The sequence below is a fragment of the Gopherus flavomarginatus genome, chromosome 10 (genome assembly GCF_025201925.1).
Source record: "Gopherus flavomarginatus isolate rGopFla2 chromosome 10, rGopFla2.mat.asm, whole genome shotgun sequence".
In the NCBI taxonomy this organism is placed as follows: Eukaryota; Metazoa; Chordata; order Testudines; family Testudinidae; genus Gopherus; species Gopherus flavomarginatus.
The window spans coordinates 62,342,912-62,362,164 of NC_066626.1; the positions used below are offsets into that span (position 1 = coordinate 62,342,912).

Genomic DNA, 19,253 nt, shown 5'->3' on the forward strand with positions numbered 1-19,253 from the left:
CTACATGGAACAGGATAGAGAGCATGCCCTATAATCTGATTAACACCGTCCTGTGGTGAAAACTTGAGCTGCAGGAAGTCCCAACAGAGAGATAGAAAAAAAAGCCTTTCAGGCACCTGAATGCAGCGAAATGTGAAATTCCATGTCATTTTGGAAAAATGGAAAATTTTGGGCCATGAAATCATTGAATTCATAGGTCACTAATTGTGATGAAGGGTAGGCAGCAAACCCAGGAAGAAAATACTGCGTTTTATGCATTCTTCATATTTTCAATGTTATCTTCACACCCATAAAGGCTAGAAAGAAAACCAAGGGCTGAAATCCATGGCAAGTTCTATAGGTGCAGAACTATGGAACACACAGGTTCAGGTCTAGAACAATTCAGATGAGTATCATCTCCAGATCTAATAGGGACTAGAAAGGCTGCAAGAGGATGTTACAGCTAAGGTACAACTGGAATAGTTTAGCCATTATCTACATGATCACTGTGCCCGAGGAGACAATAAGAGATTTTGGGATGACTAGCATGTGATTGTTTCTTGAGAATGTATGTCCTTCCTAGATCTTTCAAAATTTGTTAGGTTGCCCTATCTCTCTTAAGGCGGTGATGATGTTCACGCAAGTGGCCCCAACCACCGAGAACTAGTTTTCTCTAACCAAGAGGAGAAAGGGTCCAGTTTGCATGAAGTGGCTCTGATTTACCTCAATGCTTTTAGAATCGGTGCTTGCAAAGCTAGTCCAAACCCAGTCAGAGCAAGCAGTACAGTCACCGATTCTGCACTAGCTCCCCAATTCTATGATCCTGGAGAAACTGCTAGAATTTGAAGTATTCTTTTCCACATTATAGGTAGATGGCTCCTCACTACAGGAGATATAAAGAGCACAAAGCAGTCTGGACTGATTAAACTACTATCCCTGTAGACCAGTTGTATGCGTGAAGTGTTTGTAGAATCTCTGGTTGAAGAGAAGGATCTCAGTTTCCCTCAAGGCTTCACTACAAAGTTAATTTGACTTACAACTCTAACCTAACTCTAGTCATGTACACATAAAATCCCTTAACTCAAATGTGGTGGGGCTTTTAACGCTAGTTGGCTGGCTCATAAGGCTACAGCTGATGTATAGGCTACAGCTAATGGAAGTGCAACTTGCCAGCTGCTAATACAACTACACTAGTGTAGACGTGGTGTCGCTCCACTTGAATGCCACTAGTTCTGCAGCATCATAGCACAATTCTCCTTTTGTGCTAAGAAACGACAGAGTTTTCCCAATGAATTGTGAAAATCTGAGTGGCTCATCTTACTGCAGCACAAAGAACCAGGGGATATGCCCCAAAAGTCTTAGGGTCACACAAAGATGATTGCAGCACCAGCACGGCCAGAGCAGCTCAAGTGTAATTTTGCAATGTGGCCATTCTCATTTGAGCTCTGCTAGCTTGAGAGAAGATAACTTGAGTTACTGACGTAGGGTGACGTCAATTCAATGATACCTTGAGATATTTATCTGATTAACATAACTTTTCCATGTTAAGTACTCACTTTTATCTTTATCAATCCATGAAGTACAATTGTATAAGTTATTCCTTTTCTTTGGAATCAGAACGAGAGTTTCAGTCATGCTTACCTTTTTGCTTTCCTCCATTTCATGTTCAAACATTGCATTAAAAACTGGCGAACGAGCTGTAGCAAAAGAATTAAGCATTAAATACAATTAAATAGCCGGATTTTAATATTTTTATTTAATAAAACAAAAACGTTACAATACAAAAGTAAAAAAAGTACCTGCAAGGACAGACTTATGAGCTTTGAATTCTTGTCCTCCTACATAAAAACTGCAATCTGTAAATCTTGTGGTTTCCCAGAGATTCCCTAAATCTTCGGCTAGTCGACATTCAGGAACCTTCAAAGTGTTTGTATTAGACTGTCCTGATATATTTACTGAGTCTTGGACCACACTTACCTAATAGAAAATCACAGTAAGATAGAAACTCCTTCATAACTGAATCATTAAATTATAGCACCTACATTAGAACTTGAGTAATTCTTAGACAAAGCAAAAATATGTTTGGCGCTTCTGTCTCTCACCCACAACCCTAAACCAGTCAAAACTCAATAGGGGGAAAGACTACATTTCAGAGTGTCTAGGTTTTATGAAACAATACTAGAGCTAAAGAAACAAACCTTTTAAGAAGAAATAAGCTTTTTCTTTTCAATGATACAAACATTTGTTCATTTAGCATAGTTATCTGACCATGACAAAATCAAAGGCATGATGCCACAAAACAGCATGATAAAAAGGCCAGAGATTAAATCAAAGGCAGACACTATGCTTGGGAGAGAAATGGAATCTCTGATTAAAAATTATTGCTATTTCAGAAACAAATCAACAAAATATAAGACCCTTCACACACCTGAGAAACAGAACACACATTCATAAACCAACAACACTTATAAGCTCTCCCTTCACTGAATTCAATCTGATTACATGAGCAGAGAAAAAGCAGAGAGTTTCACAAAAGTGATCCCAGGTAGTTCTTATCAATAAATTACCCCAATTAGTCAAAATGAACTTGCACAACTTTATTTAAAATGGTAGACTGATAAAGGAAATGAACTAAGGAGCAGTAAAATAAAGCCCCTTCGTTATTCACTTTGCCTTTGCTCCACTGGGGCACAAATTAAATGTGGACACTTTCCTCTTAAAGATTTTAAAAGCAGTTCTTCTAGAAAAAAAAGAGTCTATAATGTAGCATCGAGGCACCATGTAAACTCAAATGTTTGTGCCTAAGATGTGAAATTTGGTTTTAAATTAAATTAAACCAAGAGGATGGTGTGTGGTTGACCAGTCAGTTGAGTAACTTGTGTTTGCAATGCTGAGGTTCTACTGGAGTTTAAACCTATGCTACAGAGCAGTGTTTCTCAAACTTTTTGTGCTGGCGACCCCCTTTGGACTCAAAAAAAAATTGTGCAACCTCCATCCCACACCAACACTTGAAAAAATTGCAACCCCCTGCCCTAAATACCATTGAGTAAATTATGCATAATACTCAGGACTGGCATGAGAGGGTGGCAAGCAGGTCAATTGCCCACGTCAAAGCAGGCCCTGTGAAGCTAAGTTACATGCCTCAGCCCCGGGTTACAGGGCTGGGCTTGTGCCCCGGCTCAGGCTTTGACTTGAGCCTCACCGTCTGGGGCTGAACATGCAACTTCGTTTCAAGGGGCCACCCCCTAATGCCAGCCCTGCACTTGTGACCCACCAAACCCAGTCCATGATCCCCCAAGTTGAGAACCTCTGCTGTAGAGGAAGGCAAAAATAACCCTAGGACCTCTGCCAATCTTGTAACATGGGAGACCAGAATTGCACACAGTATTCCAGATGAGGTGTTACCAGTGCCTTGTATAATGGTACTAACATTTCTCTATCTGTACTGGAAATACCTCGCCTGATGCATCCAAAGATTGCATTAGGCTTTTTCATGGCTGCTCGCATTGGTGGCTCATAGTTATCCTGTGATCAACCAATATACCTAGGTATTTCTCCTCTCTGCTGCTTCCAACTGATAAATCCCCAGCTTGTAGTAAAACTTCTTTTTGTTAGTGCCTAAGTGCATGACCTTGCACTTTGCGCTATTCAGTCTCATCTCATTTCTATCACTCCACTTTTCAAGGTCATCCAGACCTTCTTGTATGATATTCCAAGTCCTCCTCCATTTTGGCAATACCTCCCAACTTTATTATTAGCAACCACACATTTATACGAATCAAACTGTAAGAGGGTTTTTTTTTTTTTTTTAATGCCACTGAAGGTAGAGTTTCCTATTTAAATTTTACAAAACTGGCATAGGTAAAAAACCATAATATTGAACATATTGAGAATATCCTGAATAGAATATTTTCTATTTCTGATAGAATATCCTGTAATATTGAAAATTAAGGCCTTAATACTGTAAATGCTTTGAAAGGTACATAAAATTACTCACAGGAATAATTCCATTGACTAAGTGGGGCTACGCTTGCTTAAAGGTTAAGAATACACAAATATTTGCATTTTTATTGAACTCAATGATAAAATCTGTGTCATTTCAAAACAAAGTTGCTCCAATATTAACAATGAAAAGTTATTTAGACTTTCAATATGTAAACAAAGTCACTATGATCTTTTTTAGATGTACAAGCCAGGATTTTATTTATTTATCTGTTTTAAGATTCTCTCTCTCCTAAACCTGTAGTTAAGGCACCCCAGAGTAGGATTTTCAAAAGCACCTACATGACTCACTGGCACAAGTCCCACTGTCTTCAAACTACAATCCTCGTAGAGTGTGGCCCAATGAAGCAATTCAGTTTCTTATCCATTCTGCTACTCGTCAGTGGTGACTCAGCTTGTTAAGCAGCTGAGCATAACACTGCTTGGCTGTTTGGCACTCCAGTCTTTGCTGTCACTGAAATCATAACCATTTCACCATATCCTGCTGGTCACAGGAACACTAGGCAGCATATTACAAAAGAGAGTCTTGTTTGCAGCACTCTACATTAAATCTGAGGCAAACTGAACAATTCCCCTTCAGCCTGCATGGAAGAAAGAAGTGTGTGAAGTTCTCCCTCCTTGACTTGGAGTTCTGGAACCCCAAGCAGTGACTCCGCCTGAAAACCAGGGCTAGGTGTATCTACTGATTTTTTTCTTTCCAAACTGTGCATACAGTAGAATAACTTACAGTAAAACCTCCCTTAACGTCCCGGTTAACGTTGTTACGTTGCTGATCAATTAGGGAACATGCTCATTTACAGTTGTGCCATGCTCCCTTGTAACACTGTTTGACAGCTGCCTGCTTTGTCCACTGCTTGCAGGATTCTCTGGAAGAGCAGCCCCTCCTCATGGGGAATAGAACTGGGGGAGAGGGGGTGGCAGCTCGCTCCCCCACAATCAGCTCCCTTAAATTCCCTGTAAGGTATGTGGCTCAGCAGCAGTTCGGCTGTCCCTCCCCCACTGCCATGCTGCTCCTGCACCGCCCTCTGCCTTGGAGCTGTTCCTGGGAGCTTCCTGAGGGAGGAGTAAGAGTGGTGCTGATATCAGGATGTCCACTTGATCCTGCCCCTCCCCTGTACCCACTCTCAACAAAGCAGAGGATGGGACAGGGCTCAGGAACAGAAGGGAAGGAGCTCGCTAGAAGCTGTTGCTTCCTGTCTGAACTGGCTAATCTGCTTAAAAGGGCAACATACTTGAAGTGGGGTCGGTGTACTTAAAAGGGGCAATGCACGTCTCTCTCTCACTCATGCACGCACCCAGCACTTTGGAAAGTCAGCACCTGTGCAGCTGTGCATGTGCTGTCAGGAGGAGGGAGTGATGTGCTCTAGCTGGATAGCGTGGGCTCATCTTCACGATCATCTATTGTGTTTCCTCCCTCCTGCCTCAGTCCATGCTGCCTTGTAGAGTGTGAGGCTACATTAACAGCATATTAACCCTTGAGAGCTCAGCCGAGTGCTAGTTCATCATTTAGCAACAAGGCATTCCCTGGGAAATATCCCACCCTCTGACTCCACCACCTCAACCAAGCTTCACAATCATTCATTGCTGTGTACAATATTAAACTGTTTAAAACGTATATTGTATATGTGTATAATGTCTTTTGTCTGGCGAAAAAAGTTTCCCTGGGAACCTAACCCCCGCTATTTACATTAATTCTTATGGAGAAACTGGATTCACCTAACATTATTTTGCATAAAGTCGCATTTTTCAGGAACATAACTACAACATTAAGTGAGAAGCTACGATATTAGTAACCTCTTTGTTGCCAGGAAAAATGTTGCCATTATCCAGGAGTTAATAAGAAGCAGGCAGGTTTGTGGGGCCCAAGGGGAACATGCCTTCTCTGGCTGCAGGTATGTAAATGGAAATCGTGCTTCACCAAAGCCATGTTGACACTTCCCCAACATATTGTGTTTATCTAGGTGTCTAATAATTCTATTCTTTACTATAGTTCCAACCAATTTGCCAGATACTGAAGTTATGTTTACTGGCCTATAATTGCCAGGATCACCTCTAGAGTCTTTTTTTTCAAACCCAAAATCAACATTACATTAGCCATCATCCAGAAATTTGGTACAGAGGTTGATTTAAGTGCTAGGTTACATACCACACTTAGCAGTTCTGCAATTTCATACTTGAGCTCCTTCAGAACTCTTGGGAAATTACCTTGTGACTTAACTATTTAATTGATCCATTTGTTCCAAAATCCATTCTACTGACATCTCAAACTGGGACAGTTCCTTAGATTTGTCACCTACTCTCCCTGTGAGGTGAGAGGGAGGTTGTAGGAGGCAGCAACAGGGGAGCATGAGGGCCCATTGAGCTATGGAATATACTTGTCCCTGTGAGCTAGAGTGGGAGGCTGTGGGGAGAGAAACCATGCAGCTCCGCAGGTCCCGAAACACCCTTGTTCTCCTGAGGAAAGCCCTAGTACCTCCACTGCAGCCTCCCTCACCAATGCTGCTCTGCCCACAGCCTCCCCACCCAGCCACAGCACCAAGACTCCAGCAGGGGATGCAAGCTACCTAGCCCCTTACTTCCTGTATGGTCACCAGATAAAGGCAGGTTTGCAGGACTGCAGCCATGGAAGGAAGCACTGGGATGTGCCAATCTACCTGCAGCCAGGGGCTTCCTTCCCAAAAACGTTCTCAGTATGTGGTATGCCATTGTCAATATCCAAATCCCACTAACATTAAAGCCACTGGCAAAAGTTGCTATTTACCAGAAGTGGTCAATATCAGGATTGCTACACAGCAGCTTCCACAGTATATCATTGTAATTTAAAATAATATAGTAATTACTAATTTTTGAGTAGGAATGATTCTCCAGGCCTGTGTATAAGTGATGTAAAAAACGGATTCAGAATTAAAGTTGAAAAAAAATTGTCATTTGTAGGTGGGTTCCTTTGTCATGATGCCTCAAAACAGTGTAAAGTCTTTCACATAGCAGCCTAAAACAGTGGAATAAGTGCAGTTTAAGCAGGATTTCAGCCTTAATTATATAGCTTTTGCTGAAGTGTTAAGCCAGAAGTTATTTTAACAAAATTTATTGCAAACTACTAAATATGATGCTTCTTTCTGCCTTTAGAGGCAGAATATTTCTAACACTTGATATTAGCCAATGATATTTTGAAAATATGGAGAATTTTAATAGGGAAGAAATCTTTGTTTTGAGATTAAATAATGTTTGAATTTATTGTTAGAAATACCTATTTCTTAATAGAACAGATAAGTCTTCTATGTTCAAACTTATATATGTATTTTATCTTTCCAATTATGTAGAGCAAGTCATTTTCAAATATAAATGCTATCAGGTAAAGCTAGTTCAGTGTAAATTATTTGATACTGGGCAGGTTTTAAAAAGAGCTCCTGAGGATCCTCACATAACTATCAAGTATTTGCTACATTTGCTTTTATCAACCAAATAATTGTATTCAGAATAAATTATAAATTAGTCATAAACAAATTAAATAACTAATCTAACTTGTCTGTCTAAGTGAAAATAAAATGCACTATATTTGCACCATCTAGTCTCAGGGGCCACATTTCAATTATTCTTCCTACACATACTAATGACATATAATTAAGTTGTAATCTTGCCAAGACAATTTTACACATTTCCTGTAAATACGCAGATCAAAGCAAACTTATTAGCAGTTAAACATCTATCATCCCCCTAAGCCACTAATCAGTCCATGGCAGCAGCAGCGATAACCTGCCAATGTATATATAATACAGGAAGCACTAAGATCACAACCATTTTCTCTGGGTTCCATTTTTGAAAAGTCAAACTGTCTTACTGGATTTTAGTAAGACCATTTAGGTTACTGACATAATAAATTATGATTTACATTTTATTTCCTCATATGTTTCTCCATAAGGCTAAAATTAACTCCATGATATGCACTAAGTATTTATTCTGTTCTGCTTTAAGTAACATTTTTAAGCAATGTTATAAAGGTAATAAGTTATGCAACTAGCCTTCAGGCTAAAATCCAAAATATAAATCAGAGCAGTATACCTACAGTAGTTCGATTTTAAGAATTTAAATATATCAGTTTTTAAATTCCCCTCTCATGAGCAGAAATTGCTGTAGGAACCTTGCCATTGGCTGAAAAATTAAGATAGCTATTCATTAAAGAACTGATGTCCATTTTACTTGAGAAACTTGCTCACTTGCTAGAATATACTAGTTATGAATGTAGTACTGTTTCCTCTTGACATTTAGCTTGTTCTGTAATAACAATCTCAGATCCAAATGTATTCCTGAGCTAGTGGAGAACAGTCTGATTGTTCTTCTAAATAGATTGAGTTTCCATCTATGGGATGTATCAACCATCTTCTGTATAAGATACTCTACAGCTCATTCCGTAGTCACTCAGATAAGTCTAATAGGTTCACTGTAATAAGATCACATCCGTTTTGGTATTTAGTACACATATATCGAAGAAGAAAATACACAACACACCATATTCACATTTATGGTTTTAAACTTGCTGGTTCACCATTATCCACAAGAAAGTGCATAATTTTATGAAATAGAATCTTTTTGCTTAGATTTTTAAAAGCTATCTTAATTAATTAAAACCCATACCTCACAAAATAATGTAAGCTTGTCATCTGGTAACAAACCATTAGCTTCATCAAGTAAAAAATCTCTTCGGATAAATTTTTTAAAACCCCAATCCTTGCCTTGAACAAATCGATACGCTCTTTGGCTTTCTGGTAAAAGACAAAAGAAACAACAGGTATGCTCAAGAAAAACATTTTGTTAAACAGAAAGATAAGGGGTAACTGAGCTTAAAAAAAAAAAATCAATACTGAGAAAGCTTAAGAGTTAAATTGATTTAGTTCATGTATTGTGTCATTTGTTAGAAAATCCTAAACAATATTTACTTTGTTTTTAAAAGACTTGTCCAGAATAATTTTCTCTATATTGCTGCCTAGAATTGTCTAGAATAATCTTATTTGTTCTAAATCAAGGACTATTCATTTAGATATTTCCTCTCTAGCTACTAGCTAATTTGTGTAGTCACCCAAGCTAGCTGGGAAAAATTTTCAGTCAGACAACTCTGATTATTCAAAATCGAAACTGTTTGTGAGAAAGGGTTGGTTTTGATGAATTTTTTGAAAAAAGTTTGGAAATTGTGTCCTGTTTTTCAGGTCAAAATGACCTTTCATTTAGGTATTTTAAAATTATTTTATGATAAAATATAAAACAATAAAAGCAATTGTTTTGATTTTGATGTCTCAACTGACGTAATTTGAATTTTTTAGATTTGGCTTTGTGAATTTTCAAGATTTCAACTCTCCCCCCCTTTTGGGTCAGGAAAAATTTTCAAAATCTTAAAAACAGTAATGCAAGCTTTAATCTTAATTATAAATCTATTGTGTCAAAGACTGCACAGGTATAAATAAGTTAACGAAGGCACAATATGATGTGCATTACTGGGAATAAATGAACAAGAGAACTTTGTTTGCCTCTCAATAACTATGTTGAGTTTATAGGACTGGCAGTTTGAAAAGCAATCTTTTACTTGAAAAATGATCATATGATCTGAAGTCAGACACAAAACATGGAAACCTCTACCCCTCCACCACCAAATGCTACTTTTCACTTTACCTTGGTATTAGTCATCATTCAGAACACACTGAAGATCAGTGTACATGCAAGCTAATGTTACTCACTTTGGTAAACATAATGGCTAAAAAGGCTTACCTGGATCTTATTTAGGTATCAGACATCCTAAATGTTTTAGTAATCAAGCCTTTGGTATGTAAAATTACATACCAAAAAACCCCCGGAGTTTAGATTGTAAAGCCAGGCACTTGAAAGTGAGGAAATGCCATAAATAAGGCTCCATGGGCAACCTGAATTCTCCCCTCTTGGGCATTATACAGTTTTTAATTCCATTATCATATACTATTCCTCCCCACACACACAAGACCCCGTTCCATTCAGTGCATAAGGCAGTTTTTCAATATTTCTTTCTTCATTGTCCAGTGCCTTGTCTACTGCAATAATACTGAAATCCTGCACTGAATACAAAATTATTCATTTCTTCACAGTCTTCTCTAGTGTCCTCATCACTGTAGCATCTTAAAATCTCTCAAACATTTATTCATCTTCACATTTTCTCTAGAATCCCCGTTTCAGATATGGGGAAAGACAAACGAACTGACTTGCCAGAGGCTCTATAGTGAATCAGCAGAACATGGACTAGAATTCTTGAACCCCAATAACGTTCTCATGCAGCCTGTCCTCTGGACTCTTTCCAATTTGTACACATCTCTCCTAGAAGTATGGCACCCAGAATTGGCCTCAGCAGTACTGAGTGGAGCATAACAATTACCTTCTGCATCTTACATACAACGCTCCTCTTAATACAACACGGAATTATACTTGCCTTTTTTGCAACTGCATCACATAGCTGACTCATTCAATATGTGATCCACTATAACCCCAGACCTTTTCCAGCGGTACTACTTCTTAGCTAGTGCTTCCCCATTCTGTAGCTCTGCACTGGAATTTTTTCTTTCCTATGCATAATACTTGACACTTCAATTTCAATCTTGTTGATATCTGACCAATTCTCAAGGTAGTTTTGAACTCTGAACCTCAGCTTGGTGTCCTCCACCAATTTTATAAGCATATTCACTCATTATCTAATACATTAATGAAAATATGGACTAGTACCAAACCAGGACAGACCTCTGTGGGACCCCACTAGATATGTCCTCTCAGTTTAATAGCAAACTGCCGATAACTACTTCAAGTACTGTCTTTCAATCTGTTTCACAACCACTTTAGAGTAATTTAACCGTGATCACATTTCTCCAGTTTGCTTATGAGGAGTTAACATGGGCTATGACAAAAGCCTTATTGAAATCAAGATATAGCATCTTTATACCATCCCCTCCACCCCTCTTCCACTAGGCCAGTAACCCTGTCAAAAAAGAAAGAAAAAAAAAGGAAGAAATTAGGTTGCTTTGGAATTGCCAAGAACAAATAAGGGCAAGTTGGCTAATATTTATCACTCTATCCTCTAGATCAGGGGTCAGCAACCTCTGGCACATGGCTTACCGGGGTAAGCACCCTGGCGAGTCAGGCCAGTGTGTTTACCTGCCGTGTTGGCAGGTTCAGCCGATCACAACCCCCACTGGCCGCGGTTCGCTTTACTGGCCAATGGGGGCTGCGGGAAGCCGTGGCCAGCACATCCCTTGGCCCACGATCACAATTTACCAGTTTAGTGAAGACTGAAGCAAAACAGGCATTAAATACCTCAGCATTTTTGATGTCGCTCATTGTTAGCGCTCCTTGCACACTAAGAAGAGAACCTATGCTTTTCTGCATCTTTCTTTTGTTCCTAATATATTTATAGAACCTCCTCCTAGTGCCTTTTACATCCCTTGCTAGGTGTAACTCATTTTGTGCCTTGGCCTTTCTGATTTTCTGCCTGCTTGCTTGTGCTATTCTTTTCTCCTCATCCATAGCAATTTGTCTAGGTTTCCAATTTATATAGAATTTCTTTCTGATTTTCAGGTAATTAAAGAGTTCCTGGTGGAGCCATACTGGCCTCTTCCTATGCAAAGGAAAGACAGGAAGAATAGGGATAGTTTCCCGTTGCACCTTAATGCTGTCTCCTTGAGACACTGCTCCATTTTGTCCCCAGATTTCCTTCCCCTGGGACTTGACTCACTACTTCTCTGATTTTTGTTTTTTAAAATGTCCTTATTCTGATGTTCTCCCTTTTCTCAGAATCATTAAATCTATTCTTTCATGATCACTTTCACTCAAATTGCTGTCACCCTTCAGATTGGCAACCAATTCCACCCTGTTAGTCAGAATCAAGGATAATATGATTGTCTTCCAGATACCTGCTACCACCTTCTTGAAACAGGAAGTTGCCTCAATACAATCTAAGAACTTACTGGACATTATGTTTTGCTGTATTACTTTCCCAACACGTCTGAGCAGTTAAAGTCCCTCATTACTACCAGGTCTTGTGCTTTGGCACTTTCTGTTATTTATTCTAGAAATGCCTCATCTGCCTCTTCCTCTTGTCTCCTCTCCCCCCCACCCCCCCGCTTTATTCTTTACCCACTTTCAACTGGTCTGTCTCTTACCTCACACTCCAGAACAAATGTAGATATTCTTCATGTATAATACAACACCTCCACTTTTTTCTCCCCTGCTGTCCTTTCTAAACAAGTCACAACCTTCTATACCAATATTTGAGTCATGCAGGGTCTAGGACATTATTTGGGGTGGTGGACCCCCAGTCTGGCTCTTTCCATCTCACTCCTGGTTTCTGCCACATTGTCTGCACTTGGGGGTTCTTGCTGCTTGGTGGTGGGACCCCCCACCTTAGATTGGTAAAGGATTTTTGGCATGCTGAAAAAAGTGTCCTGAGCAATTCAAGCCAGAGATGGGGAGTGTTAATTTCCAATACCTTATAATAGCCAAATCTAAAACAGAATTTCATGAGATGAGCAAAAAGTATGTTCCTGGCTTTTCCTCTGCCCAATTTCAAACATCTGCGGGGGATGGGGGAGGGTGGGAAATAGAGCTGCTCAAAAAAAGGTTTGTTTGTTTTTTTTTAATAATGGAAAGTATTAGGTATCCTAAATCTAGGAGTCACTGTCAATCCCCCCATAGTCAAGATGAGTTAGGTTGTCCTTTAAAATACTTTTTCACCAAGTCAGCGTGTATATGTTTTAAATTATAACTGAATCTGTAGATGTCAAGTGACTAGTTTTTTCAAAAAAGTCACTCAGCAGGTCATGCTGATTTGCCAACACTAACAGTCTGGTCATTATGATGTAGAAGGCTTGACATACAGAATAATCACAACTGGCAATTTATTTGGTTACACTTTGTCACATGCAGGGTCCTCAGCCTGTTTTATAATATCAGGATTTATTTTAAAAACAACTTGCTTCCCAACACAAAAACCAACCCAATAGTACTGAAAATGTTAATCACCACCTTCTTTGGATAAAAAGATAGCTTTGAGATGCCTGAGAATTCTGAAAAGTACAAGAACTACCTCCTATAGAAACTTTTATAGTTGCATGTGGAGAAGCCTTCTCAGAACTGTGCCGACATGAAATCATGAGTGAAATTTTTTTCAAAATAAATTCATCTATAATAAAGGAGTGCTCAATTCCTACTTCAGCTACCTTCATTTGACAGTTCAGTAACTTTTATAATATGGTAAGGTAAAAAAAACTATAGCACTGTCAGTCAAAATAGTTTAATGAATACAAATAAGCTCACATATAAAGTTATAGGAAGCTCTAATTTCTTTCTTCTGCAGTTAATTTTATTTTTGTGGCAACACTGGATGGGAAAAAATTTGCAATAGATTTGATTGCATGATATAATGGACTGGGAAAACAAACTGCCATCCCTTATGCTATGACTATAAAATCTAGTCAAGCAGCCACTACCATAGAGTACAGAAGCAGAGGCAAATTCAACCAGTATAATGTTAATCCGGGCCTCAAGAGGCAGGAGAATAGCAGAAGATCTCCTGCAGACCTTTTGATTAAATCTGCATTTGCCAGGCAGCAAGATGTTGTCCTCCTTCTTAGCCACTTAATAATATATTGTTCAACAGCCTGGCTAAAAGTAATTTAAAATATATTTAATTGTAAACTATATTTTTAAAATAAACCTCCTTAAATTAAATTTGAAATTATGAGAACCTATGTTATCCCTAAGCTTATTGTCATGATTCAAATCAAATACAAAAATAATATGAAGCAATACATATTTGTAGTCAAGTTTTAAAGAAAATCAAACTATGGAACTGGTGGAAGGTAGTGACTAAGCACCTGGAACCAGAGTGAAAACTAGCCTTTGACCGCAGTAGCCTCTACTGCAGGTGCAGAGAGAATATTTTCTTAATGTCAGCTTATTCAAGTATTTCAGTTTAATGACTAGTACATGCAAGGTTAAGGAACTGATTGAGAGTTTAAAGTAAAAAAGGCTGGTTTTCCTCTCCAATTTATGAATAAAAAACTAGGTCTGAGGAAGAGATCTACTAATTCTAAAATCCTGAAGGACATGGTGACCAGAAAAATCAGATCACAATTGTCCCTTCTGGCCTTACAGTCTATGAGTTCAATTCAGTAACTACAGAAAATACTCCCTTTGTTTAATAGATCAGTTAGTTTTAAATGCAAAATGTATTTTAATAAACACTTTTATTGTCTATCCAACACACTTAAAATAGTTATTTAATTAAGATTTTAAAATGCTGTTTTTGTGCATTTCAATGCATTTTCATCCAAAGAGAGCTTGCACCATTCACCATTTAACATAATAAAAAAAAATTTAAATATCAAGAATCTAAATGCTATCAAGCTATAAAATTGCCTAAATACGTTTATATAAATATCATATATCCTCCTGGTTAGCAAAAAGTACCAAGTTTAGTGTAATGGCGGTATTTAGTTGCAAGTCAACCATGTTTTAATGGATATCAACCAATGAAACTCACCCTTCTCTTTAGGGAAATACAAAAAAAAAATAGATGAAAAATAAGTTAAAGTCATTTAAATCAAGGTTTCTCGCTTCCTGATTTAAATAATTTAAATCAATGGTGTTAATTACTTTGATTAGAGCCAATCCACTCAACTTTAAGGTACCTTGGGGCATGTTTTTGATTCTTCTTGACCAACAGCTCAAAACACACAACATTGTAAAACTTCAATCACAAAATAACTTACAGAAAGAGGGAAAACAAAACAAAGGATGTTCAAATTCAATATCTCTAGAATCAGCCTAGCAATAACCTCCAACTTCATGAGTTAAAATTAGAAAGCTATCTACATAAAATCAGCAACCAAAATTAAACTGAAAACACAGCAGTTTGTTAGGGGTTTACAATACCAGAGAAGTGAAGCAACATGAAAATAGTTACTACACTAGAATTTAAAAAATTAAAAGATCAGTTCTTTATCCATTCCACACACAACTTTCTTCATGTCCAGGAGAATTGTGGACACGGCTCTGCATCTTTAGTCAACATAATGGATGCCTAGAGCTTGGAGAGCCATCCTTTAGTGTTGTAAAAATAAAGCAGCTCCAGATTCAGGAGCCAATAGGAACCTAAATAAAATAATGGAAAGGCAATGAAAACAAGATTCAAGAGTATAGGTATTTGACCATAGGGCCCAAAAAGTGAGTCAGCTGTAGACTCTAAACTTAAGAGTTGCCACTACAAAAACTGCAAGGGGTGAAGTTTGCTTATTTCTGATTTTCAAACTAGAGTAAATCCAAAACACTGGTTTCATCATTTCTTGCTTGCCAGTGTTTAAAATAAAAAATGAGTGAAAAGTAATAGCTCTGCCCCAATATATGATCCCTCTTCACTTCTTATTTCAGGGTTTCTCAAACAGGAGTTTACCTGCCCTGTCCACAGGTCCGGCCGATCACGGCTCCCACTGGCTGCAGATCGCTGCTCCGGGCCAACGGGAGTTGTTGAAAGTGGCGGCCAGTAAGTCCCTCAGCCCACACCGCTTCCAGCAGCTCCCATTGGCCCGGAGCAGATAAACAAACCCGCCCGGCCCGCCAGGGGCTTTCCCTACACAAGCAGCGACCCCTGTTTGAGAAACCCTGTCTTATTTGAAATGGACATATCTATTAGACATCATGAACTACACCTTTAATTAATTGTATGAATGGATAGGGAGATTGTATTAAACTAAATAAAGGATGTTTTCCTGTCAACTCATATAGGAGTAAACTAGAAAGCTTAAAGGGATGGAATATGTTTTTTCCACCTATGGTGGACGGGAGAGGAAGAACTAGCTCTGGCTGGCATACAATTTGCATATTATAATGTTATCCCAAGGCACATCTGTACAGGGTTCTATGTTCTATTATCTGGGGCCTGTGTTCTGTTTTTGGAAATTACTTAAGTAATGCACACCGGTGTAGTTATGTAAGGGGAGAAATTACAGGAGGTATAGCCGGAGGAGTCTGTGTCATCCAGAGACGGAAAACAATAAGGACTCAAACATTCAAGGAAGCCCAGTGGTTCTGGGGTGCTCTGAATTTCCCATCCAGAGATCTGCCAACCCGTGCAGGCATCATTTTGAGTGTCTGAACATTTAAACAGTTAACTAACTGCATTGCTGCACAATCTCATCATATTTGGTGTTTTTCTTAAGCACTCCAGCTCCTAGAATCATGTAGTTACAGGATAATCTGAACTTTTATGTAAAAAAAAGGTTTCTAGACCTCACCCGTGAGAGAAAAATTTGAAAACAAACAAAGGCTCAAAAGCAAGAAGGTACATATACAAAGAACCCCATTTTTTCTCTTTTTTAATCTCATGATCTTTTGGGGACCTTGCTCATGATTTCTGAAAGCTTGGGACTGACTATACTGCAATTGGGAAGAAGTAGACCAAAGTTTAGAGTTTTCTACACACGTGTAAAGAGATGCCAATAGAAAGTATTTCAACTTAATGTAATATGGAAATCAATCAGCAAGTGTCAGCGTATGATCAATAAGTAAATAAATCCTCTATAAAAAGAAGCAAAATTAGGGTAACATAAAACAGAACCCACTACAAGAGCCAAAAAACAGAATAAAGATTGAATCTGAAATGACTATGGTTAGCAATTTACAAGATTAGCTCAATGTTCATAGAGGTACAAAATATGAAACAAGATTTTTTTTTTTAATATTGAATGAAGATCATGAGGATCTTAAACATTAGATACTTTAAAGTTTGCCTCCGTGTTAAATTCTCTATTTTAAAAGTAAAAGCAAGTTAATTTCAGAGTTTCATTTCACGGGGATTTCCTTAAAAGCCTGCATTACACCATTTGTAATTCCACTTACCCATTGCTTTTGTTTCTTCTCTTTTAGCATTCAGAAGAGAAAATTTGAATTTTGCTCTGACTTCACTTTTTGGACAACTGACTAAAAGCAAATATAATGACAGGTAGTCTTTGCTTTCATCATCTAAACCCTTTGGGTTTACTCTCAGGCACCTGAAAAAAATGTAAAGGACTAAATTTTAAATTGGATAGAATAAATTTTGAAACATTTTGATAATACATCATGATGGTTTACACCAATAAGTTAATGTTGTCCTTGTATTTCCCCTTCCCTCTATGATTGCTGTAACCATGACTTATCTGAAAAACACTAGATAACTTAGTATTATAAGCCTTTCAGAAACTTCTCTTGATTCAGTGTATAATATGTTACTTAACTTTTCAACCCCTTAAGTTAAAGAGACCACAAGCAATTGACAAAAACAAGAGATCTTACCACTTCATTTTGTCATTTGGCCCTGATGAAAATGTAGAACTCTTTAAAACTTCACCCATTTCTTCTCGGCAAAAACTGAAATTATTAATGGTCCACATGTAGGAAAATTTTACTACTTTAACCTGAACAAAAGATGTAGAAAATTACTTCAATTTGATTATTCTGTTTTTAACTCACTTGTCATATAGGTAACTACAACCAATGAGAACTAGTTGAATTGTCACCACTGTTCAAATTATTATAAGAAAAACATCTGTCTAGACTGATCTTATGAAAAGAAAAACCCCATCACTGAAGTTTGTATAAGTTACCTGTGTGTAACACCAGCTTTCGGCCACAGGTCCACTGGACATCTCTCCAGGTGGTGGAGGGGTGGGGACTCTCGACATTGCCACCTTTATTGCAGATTTACAGTATCAAGGCAGCAGTCCACGCTTCAGCAATTTTCCTACAAAAAATAAGATTACTATATTTAATAAAATGGAGTGACCAAAGAATAGTTTAATGGTAGGGGAGGAAATATGCCTATTACTACATTTTGGTACCCTGGCTATTGTTTTAACAGTGTCATTTTGAAATTCTATTAAGGTAAATTACTGAAAATATCAAAAGCAACATCTAGCAGAGAAGGCAATAGTTTGTGTCCAAATCTACATTAGTTAGGTCCCATACACTCATTGAGAAGCACATTTTACCCAAAGATCTGCAAGCTGGATCCCACCGTGATATTTAGTTTTAGAATAGTATAGACAATCCATATATCATATATCAAAAATAATTGTGCTATTCAAATATTATGACCACCATTACCACTTGACCCCTGTAGTCATATTCTAAGCCTGGTGGACTGGGTCTTTTTGTTTGTAAATACATTAATAATGATAAAGTGAATTGAAAATGCCTATGAGGCCACAAATTGTGGCTGAAAGGGATGCGGGTCATATGGGGCCACAAGAGAGCCAAACGGTACAGGGATCCTTAGAAGAAAAAGTATGCTATTTTAAAGAGTAGTATTTTCTTCATACTTCTGTTAAGTAGAATTAAGGACACAGCATATAAACTTTTTTTTTTTTAACGAAGTAGTCATATTACTGGCAATAAGCCATGAGTACATCTGTATGCAACTGCCACAATTATTATGTAGCTGGGAGCTCATTTAAGTGCCTCCAAGGCATAGCCTAAAATGTTCTTGCTGTGGTTTACTCTTACATCTCAGTATCATGTTTTCTCCAACATACTAGAAGTTGAGACAAACTGGAGTTTTGTAAAGCATGTTCCTACATATTTATTTTAGAAAATTTTTCTCAGTATGTGAAGCCTCTTTTAACCAAGTCCCTAACTATCACTGAAACTAGACCGTGACCACCATACTATAGGTGTGATAACCACAAGCAGTTTTGTTTCTCTAAATACCAAAATTATTTAAATAAATTCAACAAACATTTAATAGAAGAAAGACTTCACATTTTCTGATAAAAGGGACTTAAATTAGATTATCATATTTTCCCTAGTATTTTATGAGTCATGATAAATATGGATTTTTGCCTAACTTCAAGTATATTTTAATTAATTTTGTCCCAAAGTCAATATTTTTTAAAATTGTTTCAGTATAGTTTATATATAAAGCAACATGGCTAACTCTTAACAGAAAAAGCATACATATTTGTATTAAAATGGTAATGACTTGAGTATAATCCAGATTAAGTTTTGAAATCTTATTTTATTCATGTTTGAGTCTAACAAGTAACTAAAGACACCTATATTGACAATTATTGCACTGAATAAGGAGAAAGCACAGTCTTGCAGATGGTACTGAAACAGGAAAAAAAAATGCATGAAATTTTCTATAAGTGAAAAAACCAACACCAACATAGTTCTGCCTGCTTCCCTACTAAGTTTTAGTATTGCCAATCTTTTCAACCAAATTAAAAACGCAA

The 19,253-nt window shown here is 37.7% G+C and overlaps 2 protein-coding genes across 2 annotated transcripts in view; one reads left to right on the forward strand and one right to left on the reverse strand.

Moving 5' to 3' along the window:
• The window catches only part of LOC127058877 (zinc finger and SCAN domain-containing protein 29-like), a 394,206-nt gene that overhangs the window by 300,356 nt on the left and 74,597 nt on the right, over positions 1-19,253 (forward strand). The window lies entirely within an intron of this gene.
• SPOPL (speckle type BTB/POZ protein like) overlaps positions 1-19,253 on the reverse strand; it is a 63,947-nt gene that overhangs the window by 11,541 nt on the left and 33,153 nt on the right. Inside the window, exons 2-7 of the mRNA XM_050969323.1 lie at positions 17,628-17,764; positions 17,317-17,438; positions 16,882-17,033; positions 8,614-8,741; positions 1,779-1,956; positions 1,621-1,676 (exon numbers count right to left, since the gene is read on the reverse strand). Of these exons, the coding sequence (XP_050825280.1) occupies positions 1,621-1,676; positions 1,779-1,956; positions 8,614-8,741; positions 16,882-17,033; positions 17,317-17,438; positions 17,628-17,705 (714 nt within the window). The 5' untranslated portion in view covers positions 17,706-17,764. The remainder of the gene's footprint in view (positions 1-1,620; positions 1,677-1,778; positions 1,957-8,613; positions 8,742-16,881; positions 17,034-17,316; positions 17,439-17,627; positions 17,765-19,253) is intronic.